Genomic DNA, 10,348 nt, shown 5'->3' with positions numbered 1-10,348 from the left:
GAAAAGTGGAAAAACCCTGAAATAAAAGAATAGGTATCACTGCTTGAAGTTTCTTCCGCAAGAACTGCACGAGTACACAAATATTTATATTTTTGCAGTAGCTTCTCATTTTCTGCTTCTAACTCTTGAATTCTTTTTTTTAATTTTATTTCATTGCTCCGATAATAACGAGCAGCCTGAGCAAATCGTTCGCTACTGCTTGTGATTTCTGAGTCCTCACAGATGTTTTTGTTTTTGGGTACCTGCCTTGTTTCCTCTAGCATGGAATATTTTGCGAATTCTTCTAACGTGAGATCATTTGCTACACCTACACCTACTGTACGATTTACGTACACTTTAGTAACGGGCGGGCAAACCCAATCAGAGCCAGTACTAGGTGAGCGACTTCTAGTAACTGGCTCTAATCTTAAAGATGGAACAGCCCCATCTAAAACTTTATAACGAGTTACTTGCTCTGGACTAAAGTGGCGCTTACAAACATATAGCCTGTCAGAATCTGCTGGTTGCACGTTGCAAGCCAGGGCCCAACTATTTCGAGCCTCTCCGCGTCGAGGAAATTCGTACAACGTATGACCCTTTTCCACCACGCATCCTACCACGCAACAGCTCCGTTGCTTCTTTGGAATTGTACAGCTGTATGTAGGGTCATCATTGTGCCCTATTAAAAAAATTTATTTTATAATATAATATAAACGTATAATAATTCAATGAAGGTTATAGGCATGTTTTTATTATGGAAATCCCTTCCCACAGCCCCCAGGCCGCGCCACCATTCTCATTCATCACTAATAATCGAATATTGCTGAATGTACTTTAAATCTCTTCATATTAGTCCCTACTCCTACTACTACTATTTTTACCTTATTTTCCTTTTAATACTTTATCTTTACTACTATCTGTAATTTTAATTTAAATTTTGATTTTACTGTTAATCCTTTTATGTAAACTATTCTTAATGTCAATCATTGTAAAAATAACCTACGGTTGTATGTTTTGACTTTAATAATAATAAATAAATAATATTTGCTTAAATTTAATCTAAAAACTCTTAGTTTTCCCTATTTCCCACTATTTATAGCACACTCTAGACTTCATAATCCGCATAAGCTGTTGAAATGCAAAGTTCAAAAACGGTTTGAGATAGAAAATTAATAAAAATAATTTTGCTTGATATTTTTCTGATTGGTTGTTTTGATTTTATTCAACAAGGCATAGCAACGGGTATTGTAATATTATGGTTATTAATAAAAAATTATTTTCTATGAAATATATGCACATACACATTCAAAAATAATTTAAATTTCTTAACTTCCTCCACTTTCCTGCCTCAAAACTCTAATGCTACCAGTTAGCAAACCTCACCCTCAATAAAACCTATCCACCCTAATATTATATCAAATGTATGCAATAAAACCTATCCACCCTAATATTATATCAAATGTATGCAATAAAACCTATCCACCCTAATACCAGAGAATGTTAATGCAATGAGAAGGTGCAAATGTTACTGTGAGCTTTTTTTAGTACAATTGAGATTTGAAAGATTTGTAATAAGGTCATTTAGCACACCGAGTTTATAGACACCTCACTGACTTTTGCCCACACAGAAATTAGAAACACCACACATCTTTCACCTCAACACACAACACATTTCTCACCTCGACATTAAACCATTTAAATTTTTACTATTTTCGTATTTTTGAAATAATAAGCGAATACGTAAAATTTATAACATAATTTTGTTTTTCAATTACATTAAAAAAAAAAACGATTTAAAAAAAAAAATTTATAAAAAAAAGTTTGCGCCGGGAATTGAACTCGAGTCTAACATGTGGCGAGGAAAATTAGGCGGTGCGTTTATTTCTTCGACTGCTTATTTTTTTACCATTTTGTTACTTTTGAAATGGTAAGCGGATACATAAAATTTATTACAAATTTTTTTATGATTACATTAAAAAAAAAAATTTGAAAACGAAAAAAAAAAAAAAATTGGCACCGAGAATTGATGGCGAGTCACGTAGGGAGGATAAATACGCAGAGCGTTTATTTCTGCGCCTGCGTTGTGAACAAAAGGTTTTGTGCATGCGCGCGACGCTAATAAATTTTAATAAAGTTCTGAAAGTAATTCATGAAGTTTTTCATTACACACATATGTACACAAATAACGGATACTTTATACGTAAATAAATGATGGTATATGATAATATACATAAGTACATAATATGTATGTACATGTCAATAGGAGGTATTTTCATTCAGAAAAAAAGAACGGTTTAAGATAAATCAACACTTATTTTATATTGTATGTCAATTTATAGTTTATGTATTCGACAGCATTTACATACATATGTATGTATTCTCATTTGTATATGAAAAACAATAATGCACAAGCGCAAGAACATCATATCACATATGCAAGTATGCCCAAATAACCTTGACTTATGTACATATGTACACATGTCACAGCACATCACATTCTTACAAGAAATCAAATACACATACGCACTAGTGAACGAGTTTCTTCCTAACAAGTGCAAAAACCATTCTGCTCTATGTATGTATATATACCCACTTTATGCCCTAGCATATATACATACATATACGAGTATACCTACTTGCCTTCTAAACTTCCTACAAAATAATTGTATTCATATGTTACTACATCCATGCACGTTCATACATTCATGCATACATATATGAGCGAGCACAGTGCTCCCTTCTTGCTTCCGTGTACTTCTGTCTTTCACCAGTCGATATTCCTAATATTGTACTTACAAAAACACAATACTTTGATAGACGCAAAAGCAATAGCAAGCGCAACGCGATGGCCGCTTTGCCACCACATATTCTTAAATCTTATTATTTAGAACAAAAACAAAAAGTTCATTCCTAAGTTAGAGCTCATATTTCAATTTCATTCATAAAACGAGCCGCCCATATGCCAATTTTCGCGACCATTCGAAAATAGTCAATATTGGAATATTTCGCTTGGAATTATTTGCCAATATTTGATAAATCTTAAATTTTTGTCATGTCGAGTGGCCGCGGCTCCGTATGTATGTATGCACCCTTATATGTATGTAAATATGTCTTCTAACTGTGCGACAGTCGCGAGTTAATGCGACTTCCAGCGAATCACACATTGCTGTCCGCAAAGCCGCATATATGTACCTTATGATCAGAAAGTACCGGGAATGTTTAAATTAAACAAAACAGAGTTAAATGTAAGGCAAATTTATATCATCTACTTCAAAATATGACCCGTCTGAAGCGACACACATGTGCCAACGTTTAACCCAGTCCTCCAAACACCCCCGGCAGGCCGATTTGTATTCTCTTTGATCAGTGCGATGGCGCGTTATCATCATGCAAAATCTGAGAATTGTTTGCTCACATTTCCGGCGGTTTGCAACACACAGCATCTCTCTAAGGTTTCAAAACGGATAAATAATATTCTCTATTGACTGTCTGGCCCGATGGAAGGTACTCATGGACTATGCCTTGGCAATCGAAGAAAACAGTCAACATCACCTTCCCGGTTCTTTTTGCTCATAGGGTATACATATCCCATCTTTTCACTGACGGACAAGAAGACGGTCGCAGTTGTTGTTTTTTATATGCATACATTTTGCGTTCGTTGAAGGTTTTTATATACATATTTATATATATTTACATATATACATATGCGTGCATGCGCGTTTGGCTTTCTGGATGCATCCATGGATATTAGAATATTTTCTCGTCAATATGTGTATGTAAGTAGTTCAGATTTGACTGAAGAGATTAAATATAGGAATGCATATTCATGATTGCCTTTCTGGCTGTTTTACATATAAATTAATTCAAAAGAAGTATGAATAATGTTATATAGAAAATAAATTTCTAAATAACAGGTATTAGAAAAACCTGAATACACTATTTTAAATCAATTCTAATTAAACCAAATACAAAAACATTAAATAAAAATATCGAACAAAGAAAAGTGTGTACAGGACTTGAACCTGAGTCAAACATGAGACTATGTACTGCATGCACAACACGTCTTTCACGATTGCTCTAAACTACAATTAGTAATGATCTTTTCTAAATCACTCATTTATTCGATTCGCAGTTTTATATGCACATATTCTGCGTTAGTTGAAAGTTTGTATGCGTAATTATATGCATATGGATCTGTGTATGCGCGTTTGGCTTTCTGGACGGATATTAGAATGATACAATATTTTCTCATCAATATAATTTGGATTTGATGAAATAGATTATAGACATATGTACATATTTTCTGTTTTGATTGATTTATATAAAAGTCAGGTCATATCCAGTATGAACTATTTTATACCGAAAAGAAGTTTCCATTTATAAAATACAAAAAAAACAGTATTTTAAAGAAATTTTAATTAAAATAAACTCAAAAATTTTACCAAACCTTCCTGGTTTGAATTGTAAAAAAAAAATGTGCAAGAAAAAAATATGACTTCAGGACTTGAACCTGAATTATATACGTGCCAAAAAACAAAACGAATAATTCCGTCGACTTTAGCTTCTGCACCACAAACTAACTGCCGCGCGGCGTTCTTAATCGCAAATTTATTCGCTTCGATTTCCTTAGTAGTGTGCCGAAAAATCTTATGAACTTCCTCAGTAGTTTGGTAAACGCAGAAAATATCTGAATTCTTGTCCTAGCGTGGTAAGTAAATATAGAAACCCTCCACTCGCGTCACTCGCGTGGTAAATATCTGCAATTCCCCACTCGTGAAGATAGTTGAATTTGAAATGACCTTATTATGAATCTATAAATTAGAACTCGAAAAAAGCTCATTTAACATTTGCTCCTTCTCATTGCATTAACATTCTCTGCTAATACTATATCAAATGAATTTTCATGCAAATAAAGAGACAAAAAGCACCTGTAACCTAACTGTGGCACAAAACGGAAAGTTTCCAAAAAAAAGCTCTTAATTCTCAAAAGCTGTTAAATTTCTGCAGTTGAGCATATTTCTGTTAACGTTCTGTGAAAAATGTCGCTGTTGTGTACCACGCGCGCAAAACGAGTACCCCTGAAAAGTGCTGCCATTTCAGCCATTGAGACTTCTCTATATTTAACGTTCTCTGTACCAGTCAGAGAACGTTAAATATAGAGAATTCTCACGAGCTACGAATAGTGTGAATTGTCAAAAATGAAGTCTAACCGCCGCCGGGGTGTGGTGAAACTTTTAACAGAGATGTTTTACAGCGATTTCTCCTTTAGCATATTGGCCCTGCACAGTTTTTGGCCTCTGTAGGAAATCAAATTGACGAATAGCCGACGGCATTTTGCAAAGTATTTGCAGAGAACGTTAAATATAGAGAATTCTCACGAGCTACGAATAGTGTGAATTGTCAAAAATGAAGTCTAACCGCCGCCGGGGTGTGGTGAAACTTTTAACAGAGATGTTTTACAGCGATTTCTCCTTTAGCATATTGGCCCTGCACAGTTTTTGGCCTCTGTAGGAAATCAAATTGACGAATAGCCGACGGCATTTTGCAAAGTATTTGCTTGTGCATTTTTATGTTCCCTTGATAAACGAAAATTTATTCAATTTGTAGTTTCAGACAAAGGTGATGAAGAAAAAATTATTGAATATTTATTATATGCGCCAACATTTCAAATCAAAGTAACTTTAATATTTTGATTTAATTTACCTCTCACATTTTGGTATGCGCGTTTTAGTAAATTTAAAACTAAACAAATTTGATGAAAATGTTTACTAATTTTTTGAGTCGAAATCAATTCATAGCATAAAGTGTTTTGGTATATCGACATACATATGTATTTACATTTGAATATGCATTTATTTGTTCCTTTGGCAAACCAAATTTTTTTCAATTTACATTATATTACAGGGAATAATAATATACATACATTTGTATGTACGCATTTTCTAGATAGTGTAAAACTTTAAAATAAATAAAGGAAAACTTCAAAGAAACGTATTTGCATATATGGGACAACTAAGTTCAATTGCATCTTTATTAAATATGGATATGTTGCACGCATATGTGTGCACTGAAGCAACATGATCTACCTCACGAGCATCGCCTTATATTTCATGTAAATAACCTAATGATCAAACTCCTGCCTCACAAATGCTAAAACAAATTTCTTTTGAATATTCATGTACATATTTGTATGTGTGCGTATGTACACTTGGTGCCCATATCCCTTCAAACAAATCAAAAAATTCTGTATTCAAAACACTTCATTACCAGGCACACAGGAAGATGGCATATGCAAATATAAATATGTGAATTGAATTCAAGCAAAACAATGCTTATTAATATACACATATGCATGTGCATACAATCGCACACACAGGGCACTCACTTTATTCGTCGAAATGCGTATGTCGTTCAAAGCTAAAATTCTATGCCTAGCGACTACAAGAACAAAATGCAGTCATAGACGCAGGCGTAGCGGCCATCATTCTAGTTGCCATAGCGCTGAACAGTCGCGGCGGCGCCGAACAGTTTCAACTATTGTACTGTGCAACACAAACTCATCATCAAAAAATTCATTGATAAATTCGAGCTCATAGTTGTAAGAGCAAGAACTTTCATTCATAAAACGAGCCGCCCATATGCCAATTTTCTCGACAATTCGAAAATAGTCAATATTGGAATATTTCGCGTAGAATTAGTTGCCAATATTTGATAAATCTTGAATTTTTGTCAAGTCGAGTGCCCGCGGCTTCGTACATATGTATGCATCAATATATGTATGTAAATATGTGTATATGTACAATGCTGTGCCAATGAATGTGCGCTGCGCCTATGAATGCGCGCTGGATTTCTTGAGAAGTTTTACCGTTTTATCTTGAGCTGTGGCTGGTGAGCATACATACACACAGCATATACATACGCGCAAATGTATATAAATTCACAAATTTACATTTGCATATGCCATCTTCCTGTGCGCCTGGTAATGAGGCGTTTTCTATAGAGGATTTTGATTCAGTTGAAGGGAATTCAACAAAGTTTTACAGACACCAGACAGACATAACATATCGCACTTGTTACGTTAAAGCGTAACAACTCAAAATCTGAACATTTTCAGTAGAGACGAAAAACTGTTTCCGTAAATATTAATAATATAGGTATTACAAGGGAAAAAATATGTAATTGCACGAAAATATCATTAAAAACAATATAACGGTTGTTTCATTCTTATTTGTTTAGTAGTTGCGCTAAAATTTTATTATTTGGAATTTTAGGAATGATTTGAAGAAAATTCCCGTAGGAATTGAACCCAAGGTGCGTGAATTTTTCACTTTGCTGTAAGCATGATCACATTGAAACCTCGAGCATAGAAAAAAGGAATTCGATCCTATTTTTGCTATTGGAGTTTAAAATAAAGCGTATTGCTACTTTACCATTATTTGTTGTTTTAAAGTTAAACGGACAGTATTAACTCAATTTATATCCCTTTTACCTATTGCTTGCAATTTAATTTTTTTACAGAGCTTGATGGCCATCATTCAGACGAGACTGGCTCCGGAGAGGGTGAGAATTCTAATGGAGGCATATCAAATATAGCCGCTAATGATGACGATCAAGCTCGCTTAATACTTAAACGTAAACTGCAAAGGAATCGGACTTCCTTCACGAATGAGCAAATCGACAGCTTAGAGAAAGGTGGTGATTTATATACAAATCTCCGAATGAAAAACAACTTTTTTATTTCACTTATTTTAATTAATATTTACTTCTTATTTTAATTCTATAGAATTTGAACGCACTCATTATCCGGATGTTTTTGCACGTGAGCGATTAGCTGGTAAAATAGGCTTGCCAGAAGCAAGGATACAGGTTTGGTTTTCTAATCGGCGAGCCAAATGGCGACGCGAGGAGAAATTGCGCAATCAACGCAGAACACCCAACTCAGCTGGCGGCGGGTCAACCGTTTCAGCTACATCCGTTACTGATAGCCCAAACAGCGGTAGTATGGGCGGCGGTGGCGCCACCGTTGTACACAGTGGAAGTAAGTATATTAAATAACAGTTGACAAATTTTGGTAGCTAAATATGCTAACATAAATATGTAAAAAAGCACGAATGTTTTTTGATTATTTTGGCTATGCCACGCCATCGACAGACGCAGCGATTCCCGATGCCATAATGTCACCGTCTTCTTTAGCTAACAACTCAACGGCCTCAGCGGCTGCAGCAGTCATATCGTCAATTTCGGTGCAAGCAGTTGGGGGGTCTGACAGCGGTGCTGGCACTCCTGATATCCTTGGTGGACAACAATCTTTATCGAGTAGTAGCTGTGCCAGCGTTACAAGCGCAACAAATTTGGGCCATGGTAACGGAGGCGGACACGCTGCTGATCGCCATAGTGCGGGAATAATGGGACTAAATGTGGGCGGCAGTAATACGTGTTCTCCGATCGGTGCAGTACATACATATCATCCATCGGCACATCACACCCATGCCACACACCCTCACTTGGGCAATTCCATAGTGCCATCTATTTCCCCCCGACTTAATCTGAACAGCGGCTTCAGTGGCTCCATGGGGTCTATGTATCCAACGATACATCACCACTCCACGATGTCCATGAGTGAAACATATAGGTTAGTCAACACTAATATATTCATACTAAAGTCAATATATATACCTATCAATATACCTACAATATATACATAAGTATTGAAATAGAATTGTAATGTATAACTACAAATTGTAATGTATAATGTATGTGCCATTAAGAAAGATTATTTTAAATTTAGCGAAATTTTTAGATATGCGAGCATACACATATGCCTATTTTATCGACTATTCTTTAGTAAAAAGGTAAAAACGTATAGTTACGATGAGAGTCAGATCAATGCCTTTGATGTACAATAAAAACAGTACTTAACATACATACACAAAATATTAGGAGAACTTAAATGTTACGAATATTTTAATATGTTATGAATACATATATTTTTTTTGTAACTTTCATTGTAGTTCGATGGCGTCCATGTCACCTTTCACTCATCCATCCATTACATCGTCTCAGCCCCGAGATCTGAGTCCACCTTCTCTGTACCAGTGCCACATGTCATTGCGCACCCCTCTAGCACCGCCTCCACATCATCACGCAGTAGTTGGCGGTTATGGTATACCGGCGTCAGGTGCAGCGCATGGGAGTTCAATGGGTGCTGGCTCTAGCACACCAGGAAGTGGTCTTGCAAATCTTCAACCAACATGTAGCGGCTACGATACAACTTTGAGTAGTTATAGTCAAGCAGTGGGATTGCAGCCACCACCGCCACTACCGTTACACTCCACAGCTAATGTTTCTTCACTGTCTCAGGTTGCCAGTGAGAGTTCAGTATCTACTTTAAGCTGCGGTAGTCGACTAACGACGATGATCACTGGCAACACTACAACATTAACGACGCGCAACTCTCCTTGCAGCCCCCCTCAGCAGTTAAGTACCACCAACCATAGTAGCGGAAGCGGCAGTGTGTCATCAAGTATCCCTGACAGTTACTCTCAATTAGGTTATGGATATGCGACAGCGGCTGCCGTTGCTACCTCGGCATGCAGCAATAATGACAGTGTTGCGGCATTGTCAGCTGAGCCGACTGCTAACAACGTGATTTCTTCAAGCTCACAAAACCAGGCAGGTAAGCAACAGCAGTTTTTCGCCTCATGCTTTTACTCGCCCTGGGTTTAAATCGTCTGCGTCGCAAATTAAGTCAAATATTTAAACAGTCTGACATTGACGAAGCTGGCCCATGTAGCCCTACAATGGATTCAAATAAGTATATCATAAGAGAATGCAAAAAATCAGTGTTTTCTAAATGCATACCCTTACATTACTAATAAATTCTTACATCTACCTGTTAAGATCTCACCTGAATCAAAAGCTAAAATAAAAACTAAAGATTATGTGACATATCCGAGATCTTAATATAGTTATTATTAGTGAAAACTATTACTGTTTAGTTTAAGCTTCCCAGGACTTGCCATTCGTAAAAATTAAATTAAATCTAACTGACACAATAACATACTATACATATGTACTTTTCGAAATAAAATTTTTAGTCCTCAGGCTACGAATTTGTTTGAATCGAAATATTTAAAATAAATTGGTTGAAATAAATTTCACATTTTACGCCCTATGAGTAGATAAGTATATAAAAAAGTGGTTAATCTAGGGTTGGGAATATGAACTTTTAATACGCAAATATACTGTTTCTTAAACAGTTACATACATACCTATATACACCCGTTGCATAAGTATAAGCGAACAAAAATTTTACTTATATTTTTTACTGTGTTTACTGTTACGTGTTTGGCCGACCTCCTCCTCCCAT

At 35.8% G+C, this 10,348-nt stretch overlaps 1 protein-coding gene across 1 annotated transcript; it reads left to right on the top strand.

Moving 5' to 3' along the window:
• Positions 1–261: 261 nt before the first annotated feature.
• On the top strand, positions 262–10,087 carry LOC129250414 (paired box protein Pax-6-like). The gene is made up of 5 exons (XM_054890035.1): positions 262–376; positions 7,498–7,671; positions 7,763–8,017; positions 8,086–8,611; positions 8,991–10,087. The coding sequence occupies exons 1-5, from the start codon at positions 262–264 to the stop codon at positions 9,703–9,705; spliced, it is 1,785 nt and encodes a 594-aa protein (XP_054746010.1). The 3' UTR covers positions 9,706–10,087.
• Positions 10,088–10,348: the final 261 nt, after the last annotated feature.

Source organism: Anastrepha obliqua, chromosome 6, assembly GCF_027943255.1.
Source record: "Anastrepha obliqua isolate idAnaObli1 chromosome 6, idAnaObli1_1.0, whole genome shotgun sequence".
Classification (NCBI taxonomy): domain Eukaryota; kingdom Metazoa; phylum Arthropoda; class Insecta; order Diptera; family Tephritidae; genus Anastrepha; species Anastrepha obliqua.
The sequence above is the reverse complement of the archived record's forward strand: the minus strand, read 5'-3'. Positions and strand labels throughout refer to the sequence as shown.